This window comes from Gopherus evgoodei, chromosome 6 (genome assembly GCF_007399415.2).
Source record: "Gopherus evgoodei ecotype Sinaloan lineage chromosome 6, rGopEvg1_v1.p, whole genome shotgun sequence".
Lineage (NCBI taxonomy): Eukaryota > Metazoa > Chordata > Testudines > Testudinidae > Gopherus > Gopherus evgoodei.
The window spans coordinates 84,745,763-84,767,238 of record NC_044327.1 but is presented as its reverse complement, the minus strand read 5'-3'; the positions used below and the strand labels follow the sequence as shown (position 1 = coordinate 84,767,238).

General features: G+C 40.5%; 1 protein-coding gene across 2 annotated transcripts in view; it reads left to right on the top strand.

Annotated features, from left to right (window-relative positions):
- The window catches only part of CKMT2 (creatine kinase, mitochondrial 2), a 29,858-nt gene extending 24,711 nt beyond the window's left edge, over positions 1-5,147 (top strand). For both annotated transcript variants that reach the window (XM_030567514.1, XM_030567513.1), the window contains exons 8-10: positions 2,018-2,152; positions 2,523-2,648; positions 4,897-5,147. In XM_030567514.1, the coding sequence (XP_030423374.1) occupies positions 2,018-2,152; positions 2,523-2,648; positions 4,897-5,016 (381 nt within the window). In that variant the 3' untranslated portion in view covers positions 5,017-5,147. The remainder of the gene's footprint in view (positions 1-2,017; positions 2,153-2,522; positions 2,649-4,896) is intronic.
- Positions 5,148-21,476: the final 16,329 nt, after the last annotated feature.

The following is a 21,476-nucleotide window of genomic DNA, read 5'->3' as shown; positions in this document are numbered from 1 at the left end:
TTTAGCAACAAAATTAAAAAATAAATCAATCCAAATTATATCCCCCTTGAAAAGCAACAGTACCAAGGAAATAAAGACAGAGTATTGTCATATTGTTAGCCATAATGTAGGGACAATCAAACCCTAACAGTGCCAGAAGTTTTACAAAATTTAAAATCAACTGAAATTTTTCTCTTTTTCTAATTTCAATGGTAATAATTATTTACAAACAAATATGCACCACCTTGCAGTGTTTTTCACCCAACCTGTAGCACTGAGAACCTGAAATTTATTGATAGAAAAATGAAACGAATTTCACTCATTTGATGAGAGAAATGCATAAAGGAAAACAAACAGCCAAAAATAGAAAATAGATTGCATTTTTAAATTCTGACATACGGAAAGATGATATGTGTTGGTTTAAAATAACACACCAAAATCTGTGATTTTTAGGTCAGCAAAGTCTTTTTAAATACAAACATTGCAACCTTAGGCACTGGGCTTGGGATTAATCTATTTAGGGTTTTTATTTCAAAGTTTATCAAAAACATAAAAATATGAAGAAAAAAAGTCTATGTTAAAATGTTGTGAAGGTTATAACATAACCTACATCCAGTTGAGCTAGGCAATCCAGCTAGGACTGTAGGCTGCCTCTGGTCCCCGATGTATCCCATTGCACTGCTCCGGCAGCGAGAAAGGGCCATGCAAGCTGCCTTAACTGAACAGGTCAGGATTCCACCCTATCCCTTGCAGCAAGGTTATAAAGGACATGCTAGTGGTGTGGCCAAGTGAACAGTTCCCTTGGCCACTGCTGCACTCCGGCTGATCTGTAGGTGGTGCAACTCCCGCTTGGGGGCTATTACCAATTGACGTACTGGGGACTGGCTTGAAACATAGAGGATTAAGCCAACACAAAAGTGACTTATAGATGCCTTTATGCCTCTCCTCTTCTCTAGAACTGTGTGGTCCCCAGTATTTGGTCCATGTTCTTCTCAGAGGCATTTACGACCTCGGGCATGTTGTACAAGGAGATAATGCAATGCAATGCTTAGAGCCAGGGACTAGGAGTCACGGCTCCTGGATTTTATTCCCAGCTCTATCGTTGACTCTGTAATTATAACTCCTAGAGTTAGCGGATATGAACCCGTCATTTGACACAGGCATGAACTTTTTGTAACTCTGACACATCACGTATGACTGAAGCCAGGAAATAAAGACTCATCTCTTATCAGCAGTCCTGGTGTTGTTATAGACTCCCTATGTGACCTTGGGGAAGTCCTTTAATCTCTAACTGTATGTCAGTTAACTCATCTGCAAAACGAGGATATTTAGTTACCTTCCAGGGATTTGGTGAACCTTGAATAATTAATGGGCCTGATTCTCCTCTCACATCAGAATCACACTGAAACTGCTTCGTATTCAATGGAGTTACTCGTGATTTGCACTAGTGTTAGCAGCACTGTCAAATTCAAGGATTCAAAATTCAAGTGTCATGGCTTGAAAATCATGAATTTGGGGTCCTTTTATTTGTTCTCTGGTGTTTGAGCCTTTAGGGTTCATGATTTACAGCTCTTCTCCACAATCACAAAATCTAGAAACTTACTTTGATTTCAAATGAAAGCTGAGATTCTTGTGTAATTAACTCACTCCATAATTTAGGCTTTAAGTAAAATAAAATCATGAGATGACACCACCATGTATGTGAGAGGAGAATGTTTATAAAGTTCACTGAGGATATTGGATGAAAGGTGCTGGACATATGCAAAGATTTATATCTTAATCATAGTTTCATTTGCACATAATGTTTTATATACTTAATGGGCCAAATTCTGCCTTCACTTACACCTACGCAACTCCATTGACATCAGTGGATTTTTGTGGGTATAACTGGGAGCAGAAATTGGCACTCTGGGTTTAATATTCAAATTCATGAAAGGTAGCAAGTATTTCAGATGTCAGCAACGTTGTCATAAGACGAGACATTTGTATGCAGCAGTTTTTTCTCTCTCTCTTTTTTTTTTTTTTTTTTTACCTACAGGTTGAACGGTTAATTAAAGAACGAGGCTGGGAGTTCATGTGGAATGAACGCTTAGGATACGTTCTGACCTGTCCTTCCAACCTGGGAACAGGATTACGTGCAGGAGTCCATGTTAAACTTCCAAAACTCAGTAAGGTACGTAGCTATTAAAAGGGCTGTGATGTAAATCAGCTCTTCATCTGACTCAAAAGGAACAATGAAAAAAGGATAATTCACAGTGTTAATGCACTTAATATTATGTGTAACTATGAGGCCCCAGGGACAATTTGTGACAAATTGTGCATATTTTTATCCATGAAATTACTGTATTTATGTGAATTAATCTGTTCAACCAACAGCCACTCAGGCAGCATGTATACCTGAGGCACAGGAAAATATCCATCCCTGCAAGTCTTTTTGGAGAAACTATTGAAGTAATTGCTAACATTACTTCCAAGAGTCAATACAATATATAATACCAGTATATCCCAAAAGCCTGCAATTAAAAAAATGTCTCTTGTGCTAGGATCCCAGGTTTTCAAAGATTCTGGAGAATCTGAGGCTGCAGAAACGTGGTACGGGTGGTGTGGACACAGCAGCTGTGGCAGATGTGTATGATATCTCCAACCTGGACCGCATGGGCCGATCAGAGGTAATACGATTTTTCTAGTTTTAAACTCAATGAGGCAGATCCTCAGCCTGTGCAAATGGTCATAGTCTCACGGAAGTCAATTAACTTCAGTGGAACCATTTACTTCAATGGAACTATGACCATTTACACCAGCTAGGATTCACACAAAATCAAGTTACTCACATGTGTAAGTGTTTGCATCACTGACTCCTAAGTCAATCAAAATATACAAGACCACAGAAAACGTCTAAGTATACAAGGATGACAAGCATATTACAAGATGCTATACATATGTGTGTAAGGAAGTAGACAAACTGTATGATACATTGTGTTTGAGAAATGGCATGTCATCATGAACTATATAACATTTTGAAATGTTTGTGTGCTTTTTGCTAAGTTATTAATACAAATATTTATATTGCATTGTTCATTTACACAGAGTTTTAAAAACATATGATTTAAGACTACAATCCCTTATTCATGTGAAGATTTCAACTGGTTAATGAGGCTATGTGTGAGTAAGGACTAATCATGTGAGTAAGGATTTGAAAGATGAAGCCTATAGCTCAGACCTATTTCTACCCCAAAGAGTTTTCAATGTAAATAAGACAAGGCAAACACACACAAGAGGACAGAAATGTTTTATTATAGAGTATATATTTTTCAGTACATAATAAAATAGATTTCATTATGTAATAAACCAGTTTGCAGAACTAAATTATGTCCCCAGTGACGCAACATAAAGTTGTTTGGGTTTTGTTTGTTTCAGCTACTGGTCAATGCAAACTTATTACAAAATTCTTTTCATCCTCACAGCTGCAAAATCAGACCTCTGATTTCCCTACACAGCTAGTCTGTAAGGACAATAAAACAAACTGCTAAGCCACTGAAATGCTTTATAGTAAAAAACAAATCCCTTCAAAATCCATTATTGTCCCAATAAAAAGACATTGGGATTTAGCTTGGGTAATCAGTTTTAACAAACCAGTTATTAAAGGTTGCTAATGAACCAGTTCATGAAGATTTTTAAAAAAATCAGTTATAGTTTGCTACCTACTCTAAAGTTCGTAACACCAGGTGAGCTGGTGCTATCATGCCACAGGGTTTGGTAAAACTCTCCTCTCTCAGTCTCAATTTGTCTTTTTTTTCATTCTTTAATAGTTTTAAAAGAGATTATATAAACACATCTGTTGCTTACTGTATGGAATTGGAGTTTCAGCTGCAGCTTTTGGGATAAGACACTGGGTCTGATTATGATCTCACTTACACCAGTGTGTCTCAGGAGTAGCTCCACAGAATTCAATGGAGTTATGCCTATGAGTTTAGAATCTATTGCTAGAGAAATGTGGATTAAGGGCTTGATATTACAGTTGCTATAAAGGCAAAACTCCCTTTAGAGTCAATAGGAGTTGTTTACTGCATAAGAGCAGTTGGTTACTTGTTATGGTAGCATCAGAACAGCTCATTGGCAACTGCAAGGGCTTTCCATTCCGAAATAATGGAACAAAAGGATGACTGTAAAGTAGTCTGATCCTATCCTGACAGTTGATAAGAGGAAGTGTGAAACACTCCTTTTCATTCTGAATTTGAAAGATGTTTCATTACTAAATCCAACAGCCCAGCAGCCATTTTGCTCACATTAATAGTTGATACTGAAAGTCTAATGATTTTGCAAATCCATGACATTACATTCTATCCTTTATTTTTAAGTGTATCTTGGGTTTAATATTTTTCTCTTAAGAGGCTGAGTAGAGGTGAAGACTCTCACAAAAGAATCCTATAGAACTTGAATGGGATGAAACCAACAAGTCTGTATTAAGGGTCCAGTGAAAACCTGTAATATGTAATAGAGAATAACAGTCTTCTCCTAGGTTTTCTGGTGCATCCTATAGCATTCTATAGAAGGGCTATTGTTCTTTATTACAGTCTATCTACAGGCTAGTTCAAAAAGTCTATAGATGAGTTAACATTTTCAATTGAATTCTATAGAAATTTTCCATCAAGGGAGTGGCGGAAGGTGCAATACCCTAGCAGAGGTGGATGGATGGAGGCATTAAAACTGTGAAAGATATGCCTTCTGGGTAATGGTCTGAGTATGCAGGGAAGTGTGTAGGCAGCATTCCTCCAGCACAGACATCCTGACATACAGGCACATGGGAGCCATGGCTCTACTTAGATATGCACTGTTTGGAGCTACCAGCTCCGTTGGCAGGACTCTCCTCACATAACAATGTAACCTAAATAATTTGCGTATTTTTTCCTATCTAAGGTGGAGCTTGTCCAGATAGTTGTTGATGGGGTCAATTATCTGATTGACTGTGAGAAGAAGCTGGAAAAAGGTCAAGATATCAAGGTACCACCACCTTTGCCCCAGTTTGGAAGGAAGTGAGCTTGTTATAGATGATTAATAACTGATGTTAAATATGTCTGCTGTTCTGACAGAAAATTATCTCTGTATATCTCAGTGTATAAATCAGATCCTGACAACTTGTGTAATAAAACATTACCTGATGCCTTACAGATTGTCTGTCTGTTTTTCAATAGCTGGTTGGGTTGGCAACAGTTAGCATTCAGAAACCACCACTGTAAGTAACATAGCAATGACCAATAAGTGGATTTTATTTATGTAAAGATGCTCATGTTATTTTCTAACATTAGCATCCAAGTCTCCTATGATTATGTATCATTTAGTATATGAAATACCTTTTCTAGCAGTTCTAATTGGTATTATACACTAACAGGGAAAATCAGGGAACTCCTGCAGAATTACATAAACAGCCTAGAAAGTTTACCAGAGATTAAAGAGATTTTATATGGATTATGGATGATCTCATGCTGTTCCTCCATTACTGTGAACTTCCCATTCCCCTTCAGGTGTGTATGTAAATGGAGCTTCCATTGTTTTGATTCCCTAATTCTTCCTTTATATTGAAAACATATAGATAGCTTCTTTCCCTACTGTCTGGGATTAAAAACCTGGTTCTCCCTTTGTTTGGTTACAGACTTCAAAGCATACTATCTGTGAGTATTCATATTTCCTTAGACAGCATTAATACATGCATTTCACAATATTAATAACCAGTGTGACATTATCTTTCATAAAAGACCTTACTTGATACACTTATATAATACAGTAAGATACATAATTGGTTCATTCAGTTATTTATTATTTGAGGTAACGACCCCTGCAAGAGGCTGCTTCCCACACTTGCTAGCTTGATGGCTTTGTTTACCTTTTACGTAAATGTATCTTCATACTCTCTGCCTAGCAAACTACAATACATCCTTTGTCTAAGGCAGACTATGCTTCTACATTGCTTGCCAAACACAATTCCAGCACACATACATAACTCTCTGTACATACCCCGTGTATACATTATGAAAGCATACTAATGCTCAATGTGTTATTTGTTTTCCAGTGTTATCTTACATGACATTTTTAGATCCAGATTATGACAACAGTGTGTACACTAACCTGTTCTTGAAAACCTCCAATGTTGAAGTTTCCACAACCTCCCTTTGAAGCCTATTCCAGTGCTTAACTATCATTATAGTTAGAAAGCTTTTCCTCATATCTGACACAAAACTCCCTTGCTGCACATTAAGCCAATTCCTTCTTGTCCAACCTTCAGTGGACATGGAGAACAATGAGGCACTTCCTCTTTATAACAATTCTTAACATATTTGAAAACTATCAGATCCCCCTCAGTCTTCTTTTCTCAGAACTAGACATGCTCAGTTTTTTTTAACCTTTCCTCATAGATCAGGTTTTCTAGACCTTTTTAGTCATTTTTCTTGTTCTCTTCAGGACTCTTTCCAATTTGTGCACATCCTTCTTAAAGTGTGCTGCCCAGAACTGGACACAGCATGCTAGCTGAGGTCTCACCAGTGCCAAACAGAGTGGGAAAGTTACCAATTGTGTCTTACATAGGACACTCCTGTTAATGCTGTAACCTGATTTCTTCATAACTAGTGTAAAGAGGAAGGGGAAGAGGGAGCAGCCTTAGCAGGTGCCTCTTTAAGGAGAATCTCTTTGTATCAAACCTATAAACCAACACTTTGTCAGGTGGGGCCATGTACATAGAGTTGATGTATCTTTTAAATGTTGATTCAAAGTTAAACAGTCAAATCCATTATTACAGAAGTTGCAATTGATTCCATTTATCACATTTGTTACATCTAGAGTCATCCATTGATCTAACCGGATCTGGCTTAACAGACAGCATAAAAGGCTTACGTAACTGTCTACCTAATAAGACTAATATATGTCTGAATAAAAAATGATCATTTTCTATGGAAATATTACCAAAAAAGTAGCAAATAATATTAGCAGTAATTCAGTTCCCATATTTATATATGGAACTAATTTACTAATATAATTTGTTGGAATTTAATTTAAGGTGTGACAAAATACTTAATACTTGTCTTCCTAGTAATTCTTCCTATAGCTGCTTAAGACTTAATTGGAAATTTAAAGTCTCTAAACAGCAATTTTTTTTCCAAAGATGCTTGATAACATGACAGCTACTGAAGTGCATTAGGTACAGAACAAAAATCCTATTAAGCCCAATGTTCTAAAGGGCACAAATATACAATCATCTATTGTACATGCATGTTGCAGCTGTTTGTCACTTCGTTTTAATCTACTTACAAGAAAATAAGTTAGTCAGCATATAAAAAGATTGGATTCCTAACGGAGGAACATTAAGAACTGAACAATAAGTAGTTCTAATAATGCTATCAGACAAGCAGATTGTATTTAAATTTTAATTATTTAACAGCTTTCCAGTAATTTCCAAGAGACAAGAATTATGAATACTCACAGATAAACATGCTTTAAAGTCTGTGACCAAAGGGTGCTGAAAATTTTCTTACGAATGACAGTGCATAAATTGACATTGATTATTATTGTTTGTTTTATGAAATGATACAAGGATTTCTACCTTGCTGGCTTTTTTTAAACTTTCTTCTTGAACCAAATTCTCTTCTTAATTTCATGGGTGCATCTCAGTTGACTTCAGTGGGGTTGCACCTGAGTAACTGAGGGGAAAATTTGATCCTTAATTTTTTTTGCAATCATTAATGGATTAATTTTTTTAAAATGCTTCTGAAAGGCTGAAGATGGCCTGTGGGCTCCTGCTATATTGTTTAACATATCTAGTCTTCCACCTTATTATTGGACTTCTATTGCAGGGACTTTCTTCCTCTAAGCCAAAGCTCATTTCATGCCCAAATACTAACGAAACCAATGGAATGTACTGATCTCAGAGGCACTAAGAAAAGATGCATGTCCTGTCTACTACCTGAAATTTGGTAATGACATGCAGAAGTTATAGGCACTTTGCCTCTATTTAAGGAGGATGGTTGAAGGTGTCTTCTCTTAATGAACAGGAGTCCCGGACATGGGTCATGCTGACATGGTTTTGTTTTTATGAGTGAACTCTGTCTTTTTTATGGAGCTCTTCTTTACTGCTTAAAATGCTTAAGGACTCTGTAGCTATAGGGTTGCTATTTCTGCTTGACACTTTACGCATTTTTTTTCTCTTCATTCTCTGAGACAGTGTAACCTTATTCTAAACACTGCTGGTACCAGAATGGAAAGAACCCAGCCATCCAACTGATGTGTCAGTGAATGGCAATGCAATACTCCATTTTTGTGTGAGTGCTTTGTACATCATCATTTGTAAAACTTAAAATTATTCTGCTGCAATCTGTGGTCTACATTAAGACTCTGAATGAAGTTTAGTGCATTCCATTTATATTTTAGCCTTTCCTTGAATGTTTCTGAAAAAGGAAAAATAATGTCTCCCAGTAAGGAGATATCAAGATCACTGAATGGAAAATTAGGCACATTTCTCTTGCTATTATGAGAATTTTTTGTCTAATATCCTATATCATCTCTTACACTGTATCTTACAGTATTCCATTGGATTCACAGTTCTCAAAGAAAGGGGCATGTTTACTGCATGATGAAGCTAGTCAAAGGCTATGTCTATACTGCAGTAAAACATGCGCAGCTGGCACAGGTCTGCTAGTTTGGGCTGTAGGGCTATAAAATTGCAGGGTCGATATCTGGGTGGACTGAAGCCTGAGGTCTGGGACCTTCCCCCATCGCAGAGGCATAGAGTCCAGGCTCCAGTCCCAGCCCAAATGTCTACACTGCAGTTTTATAGACCCCTCCACCCCCTAGTCCAAGCTACATGAGCCCGAGTCAGCTGATCCAGGCCAGCCATGGGTATTTTATTGCAGTGTAAATATATCCCCAATATCTAAAATGTCTAACCGTAGGCTACCCTTACATGTCTCAATTCAGCAAAGTACTTAAGTGCATGCCTAACTTTAAGAATGTGAGTAGTCCCAGTAAGATACTTAAGCATGTACATAGTCCTACTGAAATCAAAATTAAAATTGAGCATGGGCTTAAGCAACTTGATGAACCAGAGCCATAGGCAGCTTAGCTGAGTAGACTGAGGGCAAAACTGGAGCGAGGAACAGCTGATTTCTATTCCTAATGCTGTCATTCTTTTGCTTGTGTGGCCTTGGGCAAAATAACCTAAAAAAATTTATACTTTGAAATGAATTATAGAGTATGTAACCATTTGCCACTGACAGATAACGTAGATAAATAGCAGCAAACCAACATACCTTTCAACTATGGAAATAAAGAACTTTGTAGAGAAGTCTTCAAAACACTGTAGGCAATGTAATGTAAGCAAAAAATGGCATTACTTATTCTTTTCTCTCCCCAGGCTTAAATAAAAATTATAACTACCAGATAAACATCATCCTGACACGGTGGCATGTAAGATTAACTATCCAAAGATCATAAACACAAAAATGAACAAAGATATCATCAATCACGCTCATGTACTAATGAACCCTCTAGCACTTCCTCCTCTGCAGCAGACAAACCTTTTTATAGAGATTCCTGATCACAATCTAGGTCACTTGTCAACCTCTCTGCATCTCAGTTTCTCCAGCTGTAGCATGGGAATACTACTTCCTTGTCATTCACAAGTATTGTGAAGATTAATGTGTTTATATTTGTAGAGTGATTTGAAAAATTAAAAGGACTTAATCAATGCTGTATTTTATTATGAGTTGGGTGTGTCTTAGACACAGCCAAAGCAAGCTAAGCAACCATGTGTGGACACAATTCTGGGGAATACTTTAGTCCAGCAATGCTTCGCAGCGAACAAGCTAGTCCAAGCCACCACTCTGGTTCTGCTGGTGAAGGGAGAGAAATTTTCCTGCACAATAAATTGCTCTCTGTTGGCAAGACTGAAGGGGACAGCCTGAAAATTTAGGGGAGCCCTGTGGTAAATCTGTCCTTGCAAACAGCCTTGACATTGTATACAGTTTCCACATTGCAAAGAATAAAACAAAGCAGGGTGAGATCTAGCTGCGTCCATTGACTCAAAGTGATGTGGCTGAGACCACATCAGATTTTTTCAGTTTTAAAATGAAAGCCTGAGTCTCCCAGTATTTTCCCCAGCTTATTAAAAATGGGTCTTAAATGCCATTCATTGATTTTTGTTGATATTTTTTACCTGCAACATATGCATTCTAATTAATTCTATATCTGTGTTAGTTCTTACTGGCAATAACAAATTATTTAATAGCAAAATCAGTTTATTCTTTCTGCACAGCAGTAAAGTCCTATAAATGAGGGAAAATACAGCAAGACAATTGCATTGGAAAAAACATATATTAAAGTTAGCTAGTAATAAAGATATATTTTTCTTCTTTTTTAACATTAGAAATTCAGGACCTGTCTACCCAGCAAGGTTTATGGTAACTCCAACTCTATATCTTAAAACCTCTAATGATGGGAATTCCACAACCTCCCTAGGTTACTTGTTCCATTGCTTAACTATCCTTCTCATTAGAAATGTTTTGCGAATATCCAAATGATACAGCCTTGCTGCAAACTAAGCTGATTTCTGCTTAACAGTGGACATGGAGAACAATTGATTGCCGTCCTCTTTATAACAACCTTTTGCATATTTAAAGACATATGACCCGCCTCAGCTTTCTCTTCTCTAGACAAATCATGCCCCATTCTTTCAACATCTCCTCATAGGTCATGTTTTCCAAACCTCTTATCATTTTTGTTGCTCTACTCTGGGCTCTTTCCAACTTGTCCATATCTTTATTAAAGTGTGGTACCCAAATCTGGACATCACATTCAGCTGAGGCCTCACCAGTGCTGAATAGAGTGGTACAATTACTTCTTACAACACTTCTATTAATACATCCCAGAATGACATTTACCTTTTTTTTTTTTTTTGCAATCACCTCACACTATTGACTCATGTTCAATTTATGATTCACTATAATTCCCACATCCTTTTCTGTAGTATTACTGTCTAGTCAGTTATTCCCCATTTTCTAGTTGTGTGTTTGATTTTTCTTCCTAAGGCTACATCTACACTATAAACTAGGGCTCTGTGTCATAAACAGATAGCTAAGGGTTAATGTCTCTTTCGCCTGGAAAGGAGTAACCTGAAACACCTGACCAGAGGACCAATCAGGAAACAAGACTTTTTCAAATCTGGGTGGAGGGAAGTTTTGGGGTGTGAGTTCTTTGTTCTTTGTCTTGTGTCTGTGCCCTCTCGGCTCTGAGAGTGATCTCTCTCTATCTCCAGCTTTCTAATCTTCTGTTTCCAAGTTGTAAGTACAAAGATAGTAAGACAATAGGTTTATATTGTTTTCTTTTGTATTTACATGTGTGTAGTTGCTGGAGTGTATTCTTTTTGGATAAGGCTGTTTATTCATTTTTCTTTTAAGCAATTGACCCTGTATATTTTCATTGTTATACAGAGACTATTTTTAATGTCTTTTTCTTTCTTTTTATAAAGCTTTCTTTTTAAGACCTGTTGGAGTTTTTTTTAGTGGGGACTCCAGGGAATTGAGTCTGCAGCTCACCAGGGAATTGGTAGGAGGAAGAAGTCAGGGGGAAAATCTCTTTGTATTAGATTTACTAAGCCTGACTTTGCATACCCTCTGGGTGAGGGGGAGAGAGATTAGATCTCTCTCGGTACTTGTGTTTCCAGGACTGGAAACAGGGAGGGGAAAATCCCTTTGTTTAGATTCATGGAGCTTGCTTCTGTATATCTCTCCAGGAACCCAGGGAGGGAACACCTGGAGGGGAGGAGGGGGAAGTGAAATGGTTTATTCCCCTTTGTTGTGAGACTCAAAGAATCTGAGTCTGGGGGTCCCCCAGGGAAGGTTTTGGGGAGACCACAGTGAGCTAGGCACTGTATAATTCCTGGCTGGTGGCAGCATTACCAGGTCCAAGCTGGTAACTAAACTTGGAGGTTTTCATGCTAACACCCATATTTTGGACGCTAAGGTCCAGATCTGGGAAAAAATGTTATGACACTCTGATTCCCCTGCTTATGTACACATACTTGTGCCAGCTCTCACTGAGTACAATATGAGTTTAAGTAGCAATGTAACTGCAGTAACACAAGTAGTGGCAGTGGAGGCACAGCTGAGCTATGCTGAATACAACTGTACCTGCCTGAAAACAGTGGCTATGTACTCTGCATGGCTCTGCCATGCCTCCGCTGCTGCTACACGTGTTACTGTGGCTATGCTGTTATTTACTCAATGAGAGCTGGCGCAAATATGTGTACATAAGCAGTGAAATCACACTCCTAGCTCATAGTGTAGACAAAGCCTAAGTGTAGTACTTTGCTCTTCTCTTTATTGAATCTTATTTTACTGATTTCTGACCAATTCTCCAATTTAACAGAAGAATTTCGAATTCCAAATCTGACCTCCAAAGTGCTTGCAGCCCCTCTGAGCTTGGTGTCATTTACAAATTTTCTAAAGTATACTCTCTACTCCATCATCCAAATGACTAATGAAAATATGGAATAGTACGGGACCCAGGACCGACCCCTGCAGGATATATCCTGCCAGTTTGACAGCAAACCATTGATAGCTATTCTTGGAGGGCAGTTTTTCAATTGGTCGTGCACCCACCCTATAGTAATTTCATCTAGTCAGCGGTTCTCAAACTTCATTGACAACAAAAATTACTACACAACCCCAGGAGCAAGGAGCGAAGCCCAAGTCCACCCAGGCCCTGCTGCTCTGGACAGGGGAGCCAAAGCTGTCCAAGGGCTTCTGCTCTGGGTTGGGCACATGTAACTTTATTCCCCCTGCCCAGGGTTGAAGCCCTCAGTCTTCGACTTCAGGCCTGGGTGGTTGGGCTTGGTCTCAGGCAGTGTGGGGCTCAGGCTTCAGCTTTGGCCCTGGGCCCCAGCAAGTCTAGCACCAGCCTTAGCAACCCCATTTAAACAGTTTGAGAACCCCTGATCTAGATAATTTTTCACTAATTTTCGCATGAGAATGTCATATGGGACTGTATCAAAAACCTTATTAAAGTCAAGATATATCATATCTACTGCTTCCTCCGCATCCAATTGGCTAGTTACTCAGTCAAAGAGGGAAAGTCAATTGCTTTGACATATTTGTTTTTGATAAGTCCATGTGAGCTATTACTTATCCTATTATCCTCTACATGCTTGCAAATATATTGTTTAATAATGTGGTCCAGTATCTTCCTGGATTATCAGGGTGCATTGATTTAAATCAAAGCGATTTAAATCACGAATTTTAATCAAGCAGGAAACTTTGATTTAAATAATCAATTTTAATTGCATTTTGCATTTGCACTTGTTAGTTATTTTCCTAAACAAGGTTGATTCTCATTGGTTGCTAACAATTAACACGTTGATTTGCAACCAAATATAGCTTTTAAATCAAATTTGGTGTTCTTTTCTGCTAATCAGGAAGATCACTATATCTATGCACATTTGTTAAACCAGTTATATGGTTTAATTTATATTAATTCATATTTTTATTTTTTACAATTTTTATGATATAAGAAAATGTGGAATGATGGATTTCTTATTAGATTATTAATTTTTACTTGTGATTTGTGTCAACCTCTATTTCAATGGAAATTCAAATTCAATAAAAAATGCATAAAAATCAATTTTTTTTGTATTAAATAAAACTATTTTAAATGTGATGGATACATAAAAACAGTTTATCAAAATGTTTTTAACATTTAAAACTAAGTGATTTAAAGCTAGCGAATTCAACTAATTGTTTCTGGTCACCGTGTCCTTCAAGATTTTAGAACGAGTAAATCTTATCCTCTCACACTTACTTTTTATTCATAGATTAGAAGAGGAAATCAAGATTTTCTGCTTTTTCTATTCCCAATTGGTTTAGTTAGTCATTGAACTGAATTAGTTGAATAAACTGAAATGAAGGAAATATTCTCTCTGCACCTTTAGAAAAGGCTACTGCTGTCAAAAGCTTGTTTAGCATTTCAACAAACTATGGTCCCAGGTGCTCAGCCAGGTCAGTGTTTGATTTTGCTTAAAACTTGGACACAAATATGTGCTGCTTAACATTTTTTTGTATTTAATTTAAATAATTTTAATAGACGATAATAAGTTTAGGTTGGCAACATGGGTTGGCAATTTCAAAATTAATTTTAAATAGGTGTATTTTAAAAAAGAAACCTACATTTAATTTAAATGAAAAAAATCTATATATTTAAATCATCAATTTTTATCCACCCTTATTGAAGACCCCCGGGTCTTCCTTTCCCCCTTTTGAAAGATAGGTATTATAGTTGGCCTTCTCCAGTCCTCTGAGGTGTCAACTGTCCTCCACGAGTTCTTGAATAATCACTTAAGTATTCTGGGGTGACTTTCAACAGGCCCTATCAATCTGAATACATTTAACTTATCTGAATATACTTTAACCTGTTCTTTCCCTAGTCTGGAATGAGTTCTTTTCCCCGGTTGTTAATATTAATTGTATTAAGTATCTTGTCATAATTAACCTTTGTAGAGAAGAGAGAAGCAAAAAAGGCATTCAACACTTCAGCCTCCTGTGTTATCCATTATTTGCTTTCCTTCTCTCGTAAGTAATGGACCTACGCTTTCCTTTGTCATCCATATATATATAGTGACAGATCCAAACCAGTGGGGTACAGGAGTCTGGTCCTATTGGCATCCAGGAGGTGGGCGGGCAAAGCCCGCCCACTTCTAAAGGACCTCCCCCCAGCCTAAGGGGAGGATCCACAGGTCTATGACCCCAAATGATTTCGTGGGACAACTAATGAAAAAACAGGATCGGGAGTGAGGTCATAGGGCTAAACGAAGGGAATCTAATGGGGACACCAAGCAGAGAACCCCGGACAATGCCCACTGCTCCTCGAAGGCGTCAACAAAGCCAGTAGATGCCACCCAGAGGAACTTTGCCCGGATGTGTGAACGGACGGAGGAGCAAAAATAGGCCCACAGTTGCAGGACTCTCGTCGGCCAACCGCCTCTCTCTGTTTTATAGATAGCTAGTTTGGCCAGGGCCAAGAGGAGGTTGATAAGGAGATCCCCCGACTTTGTGGGGCCATGGATGGAAAGTGCATAGATAAAAAGGTGAGGGGAAAAGTGCAACCAAAAATGCAATAAGATATTCAAGAGGAGCAGGAAAAGGGGCTGCAATCTGGCGCACTCTAAATAAATGTGCGCCAGGGTCTCCGTCATGCCGCAAAAGGGGCAGGTGTTGAGGACAGGGGTGAACCGTGCCAAGTACACACCCGCGCTCACGGCCCCATGAAAGAGCCACCAACTGACATCCCCGGCTGGCCTCAGGATCAGGGCAGAGTATAAGCTGGCCCACCAGGGCTTCTCACCCGCGAGAGGTGGCAGGAGGTCCCACCATTTGGTATCGGGGCGGGACACAAGGATCAGATAGTGAAGAGTGTGCAGCACGAGCACGTACAGATGTTTTCTTGGCGCGGTGGAACAGAACTGGCTGTAGATCATGCAGCCAGCTCGCAGTGAAAGGGTGGGGGGGGCCGATTGGGTCCACGGGGTAGGGGCCCAATAAAAATGTCCACGGGGCCAGGGGCGTGCCCTCTCATAGAACCCGGTCGAGGTAGGCCTGAGCAGCAGGCTGTAAAGTGGCCTTCACCTCCTGAAGTACGCCCTGGGGAGTACGAGGGCTGGAGAGTCCCATGCGCTGAGCGAGCGTCAGGGGATCCAGCCAGTCTCCCCGGTCGTAGTCCAGGAGGTCTCCGACTCTGGTGACTCCCACTAAGACCAGCCTCTGGCGCACCACGGGGCACTCTGCCACCTGCACAGGAAGCTGGAGGTTGTGTAGCAGGGGCTCTGTGAGGAGATCAACCCCCATGGTGGCTGCCACGGACCTGGTCATTGAAAAGAGCTTCCAGGTCCGGAGGAGATCTTGGTAGAAGACCGGCAGCCTGGAGAGGTCTCGCAGAAGACCTCTCGGATGGAGGTCGTATCGGAGCCCTCGGAAGCGACGGAGGAAGGCGTGCACCAATATGCTCCACGTCGGACTACCTGCACCATACAGGAGCCTCTGCAGGGCCTGGAGGCGGAAGACATGGACCTGAGTGTGTAGGCACTTCAGGCCCTGCCCCCCCCTTCCAGGTGGAGGACCCCTGCAGAGACCCACTGCATTCCTGGCCAAAAGAACTCCAGAATCGCCGTCCGGAGGTTGGCCAGGAAATCCAGGGCTGGGACCAGGGTGTTGAGCCGGTACCAGAGCATGGACAGGACCAGTTGATTAAGCACCAGTGCCCTCCCTCGAAGGGAGAGGCACCGAAGTAGTCCTGTCCATTTCTGGAGATGCTCTGTCACCCTGCCCTCCAAACCGTGCCAGTCCTCCGGCAGAGATGGATGCGTGGCAGAAAGGTAAACGCCGAGATAGAGCAGTTGACCTGCGCTCCACCAGATGGCCAGAGGAGAGGAAGTGCGTGTGAGGAGCTGGGAGCAAGAGGCGCAAGGAGCTGAGAGTGAGAGGGTGTGCTGCTGGAGGACTAAAGAGTACAAGCGTTATCAGAAACCAGGAGGAAGGTCCTGTGGTGAGGATAAAGAAGGTGTTTGGAGGAGGCCATGGGGAAGTAGCCCAGGGAGGTGTAGCTGTCATGCAGCTATTACAGGAGGTACTATAGACAGCTGCAATCCACAGGGCCCTGGGCTGGAACCTGGAGAAGAGGGTGGGCCCGGGTTCCCCCCAAACCTCCCAACTCCTGATCAGACACAGGAGAAGTTGACCCAGACTGTGAGGAAGATCACTGAGGTGAGCAAATCTGCCAATAAGTGCAAGGCAGAGGAGGAAGGCAGAGGAGGAACGTTGTCACTTTTATTTATTTATATATATATATATATATAACATACTTCTAATATATTTATAGAACCACTTTTTATTGCCGTTTTTGTCCCTTGCTAGTTGTAACTCATTTTATGCCTTAGCTGTTCTGATTTAGTCACTACCTGCATAAACCTGTTGCCCTTGAAGCTCTAAATTGTTGCCTTAAAGGTGACCACATAAAGGAGAAAATGTGTATTTGATTGTCTTGAAAATTTGTTCTTAGAGCTGCACCCTGTAATTTTTCTGCTGCAGTATTTGAATCAGGCTGTTGCTATGGGGGAGGAGCTAGGCACTTTCACTGCTTCCCCTGGAGTCTTGGAAACAGCTTTGGTATGATCTGGGAGCACTCTAAGAGCTTGTCTACATGGGAAAACCCCCAGTATAAGCTAAGCTGATATAGTTAAACCAATATAGCTTCCTGTGTTGACCCTCCTTTATTCTAGCCTTTTTCAGTTTGACTTACGTTGCTTTGGAAGGAGCTTTAGCTAAACCAAAAAAAGGCACTTATTCTAAAACGGTCCCATATAGATAAATAACCCTAAAAGCTGCTGACCCTTCCCTGCTCCAGCTGCTCAGCAGCTCCCCTACTGACTAACTGCTGCATCACAGAGGAGGAAGATGAGAGTAGAATTGGTTACTCATGATTGTCTTACCTGTTGGTGTGTGGGAGCCCCAGGGACAACAAGATGGGAACTTGGCTGGGTCTGCCTCACTGCCTGCAGTTAGGAGAGCTGCTCGAAAAACACCCCTTCTCCGGACAGCCACCTGAGGCAGCCCAGAGTGGAAAAGGAGAAGTTGAGAACCAACAGACAGTTATGGCTTCATGATCTTCTGCACCAGCCCATGTCCAAGCAGCTGGTCGAGGGGCTGGTTTAACTTGCACGGTAGCTAGCAACAATCTGCTAGAGACTATACAACACCTGAGGATAGCTCTCCACCTCCAACATGCACTCTGTGCCACAGGCTGCTTGGAGGCAGTACAGGAGATGGTGTGAAAGCTAACGGCTGGCCCCCCCAATAGTTTACAAGCGGCCAGTGGGGGGGCGAGAAGCAGTACACAGTATTGCTCATGGACACAGTAGCCTGAACTTTTGCACTATTTTTTCCTTTCTGCCTCAAAGCAGAGAAATCTTGCTTCAAACTAGTTTTTACTGAACAGATAACGGAAGCACGAGATTTTATATCTACCAATCAAGTGTTAACACGTAAGGGTCTTTGTCTGAATGTGTTTAAAAGGTTTGTGAAATTTGTGTGAGACAGAGTCTTTTGTAACAAGGTACAGGCTCTCCTTTTTTTCTGCAGAATAAAGCATTTTTCCTTATCCCTGTCAGGCTGTTAATTGGCTCTCAGCTAGGCAGACCCGATATTTTGGTAAAAGTGGCTATGCCGACTCTGTGCCAACTGAAAATTTTCTCACATCAGGAAATCTAAAATGAGGGATTTGCAAGTGAATTCTGCTCCTATTGCACTGCTTGATCAGTGAAAAGGGAACAAAACAATATTGATTGTGGCCCAGGGCTGCCCAGAGGATTCAGGGGGCCTAGGGCAGGGCCACGCCTTTGGCGGTAATTCAGCGGCGGGTCCCTCTCAGAGGGAAGGACTCGCTGCCGGATTATGAAGCGGCGGCGGTAGAGAAGCCTAAGTGCTGCCGATCATGGCTTTTTTCCCCACCCCCCACACTACTTGCGGCCCTTGTACTCACCAGGCGGTGCTCTGAGGCTTCAGCAGCATTTCTGCGGTGGGTCCTTCACTCACTCTGAGTCTTCCACTGCACTGAAGGACCCACCACCAAAGACCCAGAGCAAGTGAAGGGCCTGCCACCGAAGTGCTGCCCAAAACGTAGAGCGGCTCAAGGGAGCCCGGGGCAAATTGCCCCACTTGCCCCCCCAGGCGGCCCTGTTTTGGCCCCTTGAGCTTTTGGAAATAGTGTTTGGCCATTAGACTGAAAAGGTTAGACACTATGCCACTAATGTTTAATTAGTAATCGGGAGAAAGAATGTCTTTGTTAAAGATTCAATGGCCCGCTCCTAGTAAAGATCTGAGAACTCACAGTATTAATCTCCTGAGACTATCTTCACTGCCAAGAACTTCTCCAGCAAAACCAGGGCAAAACTAGACATCTGTGATAGTACTAAAGTAAAAAACAAGTAGGAAAAAAAACCTTTGGAAAAAATTAAAAACATCCAGGTCTTTTTAGAAGTACTGAAAGAAGTAGTAATGCTGCACAAACCCCACTTTAAAAAATTATTTGCTGGTCACCTTCATGGGCCAAATTCTCAGTAAGGGAAGTCCAAGATCTATATACAAATGCAGCCTAAGGCTCCCACCCTGCAGTTCTGCGGATTACTCATGTGTGTAACGTTAAGCACTCTACAGTAATTGCATGTGCAAATCTGGAACCATGCACACAAGTGGATAATTATATATTTAATTACTAATTATGATTTCATTATTATTTTTTTGTATTACATAGTACCTAGAGCTCCCAGTCATGGGTCACACCCTCACTGTGCTAAGCATTGTATAAACACACAACAAAAACATGGTTCCTGCAATGTTTACAATCTAAATATGAGAGACAAGTGGAATCAGCAAACAGATAGTCAACAAGGAAACAGTGAAAAGATACTGCTTGGACTAATAGGCAGCAATCATAGCACCCCAACCATTATGTAATCATTTAACCTCCTAATCATCTAACTGGCCACTTGTGCATGTAGTTGTGAATTTTATGCAAGCACTGAAGGTAACTGCACGCAGTTTTGAAAGGAGACCTTACACCCCAGTTACTAATACCTGGTTTACATTAGAAAGTTGTTGTGGCAAAATGCTTTTTTCTTGGCGGGGGTGGCAAGAGGAGGGGAGAGGATACAGCCTGGTTGACATTTAATTTTGTCTGCTCCTGACAACAACAACTACTTTTGCCAGCATAATTATTCTCCCTTATGAAGTAACATAAGCCCCCCAACTCCCACTGGTATAGTTGTGGTGCATAGTCCTCACAATGCAAAATTTCCTTCAAAAGGGAGCTATCAGATGGCTTTTTTTGAACTCCACTGTGCACCACAGTGACCGGAAGTTTGGCCCACAACGATATATAAAAACAACTTCAAAAAAATCTCATCAGCCACAGTACAGGACCAACTAGTGGCCAATTACATAGCACCTACTGTCTGGAAAACTCCATGGCCATCTCTATTGTGACTAGATCTGCTTAAAGGAGTCTCCCCAGCTGGTGAGTATTTGAACTATGACTTTCTCCATTGCTACAACCAATGGCCTTCAACCTGTGTTAGCAACTGTGGAAAATATTCTCCTGCTACTGCCGCAGCAGAAAATGAGCTGCCTATTTCCACCAGGGTCAGACTACATGATACCTAGATGATTGCCAGAAGCTGAGACTGAATGACAGGGAATGGATCACTTGAAAATTTCCCTGTTCTATTCATTCCCTCTGAAGCATCTGGCACTAGCCATTGTGAGAAGATAGGATACTGGGCTAGATGGACCATTGGTCTGACCCAGAATTGCCTCTCTATATTGTGTTAGAGGAACTGGAACAAGCAGGATTAGAAGCACCAGCCACTCTCTAGGTATTAATACTACAGGTAATAAGCTGGGGATCATTTCCACCAGGTTCTGACCATTACAAAATGGCCTTTTTCCTTCTGTCATATACATTACTTTTATGTGAAGATATTCCTCTTGTTCCTTTTCTAGGACTAGCTTCTCTGGGAATCTCCTGTAGTAAGTTCTTTTATAAAGAAGCACTTCTAAGGAAGAGTCAATGGGAAAATATACCCAGTCAAGTATAATCTTTCATTTAAAATTGTAAAAAGCCCAAATCTGTTCCAGCAGTTCACTCTACTTTCAAAGGAGAACTACAGGTTCATACTCCCTCTACTGGTAGGTTTGCTTCAATAGCATAATACAAACTGTTCAGTAACTAAAACAGAAAACTTACAGGGTGCAATACTCTCATCTGATAAGAAGTAAAGATGAAATTGAAACAAGTTGAGATACACAGAACAAACATAAACTGTTTTGTGGAATTTTTAAGCAGCACAAGCTTTTTAAGTATCCATGAATATGTTGTGACAATTGGATGATTTTTGTAGTTTACTATAATACAAGGAAATATCCTGAATATTTCATCAAAAACTACTTCACACTGTTGTGTGTGGAATATTTTAAATAAGAATATACATTGGCATAGTAATAAATAAACAAACCAAGCAAAGCAAAAAGCACAGTTCTTTCTGGGCAAATAATATTTTTGAAATAAATCTTAAGTGCTGAGAATCATGGAAATATGGGATACTTTGGGAGAACTTTCCTGCGTGTTCCTTCCTCCTGAGATTACTGTTTGGTGCGGTTGAGCAACTCCAAATGGAAAAAAGACCAGGAGGGAATATTTATCAGCTAGTGACACAACTAGATTGTTTTTCATGGTCATGCTACTGTGGTAGGGACTTCACGTCTATGTTATTCTAGTTCTAATACCACACACATCACAGTATTTATCTGCATGACATGGTATCTGAGTGTCTTCACTTAGCATCTAGATATCAGGGCTACTGGAGCGAATAGCATATGCGGGCATATCTACGCCAGTATTTGATGAAGGCTTTTTAC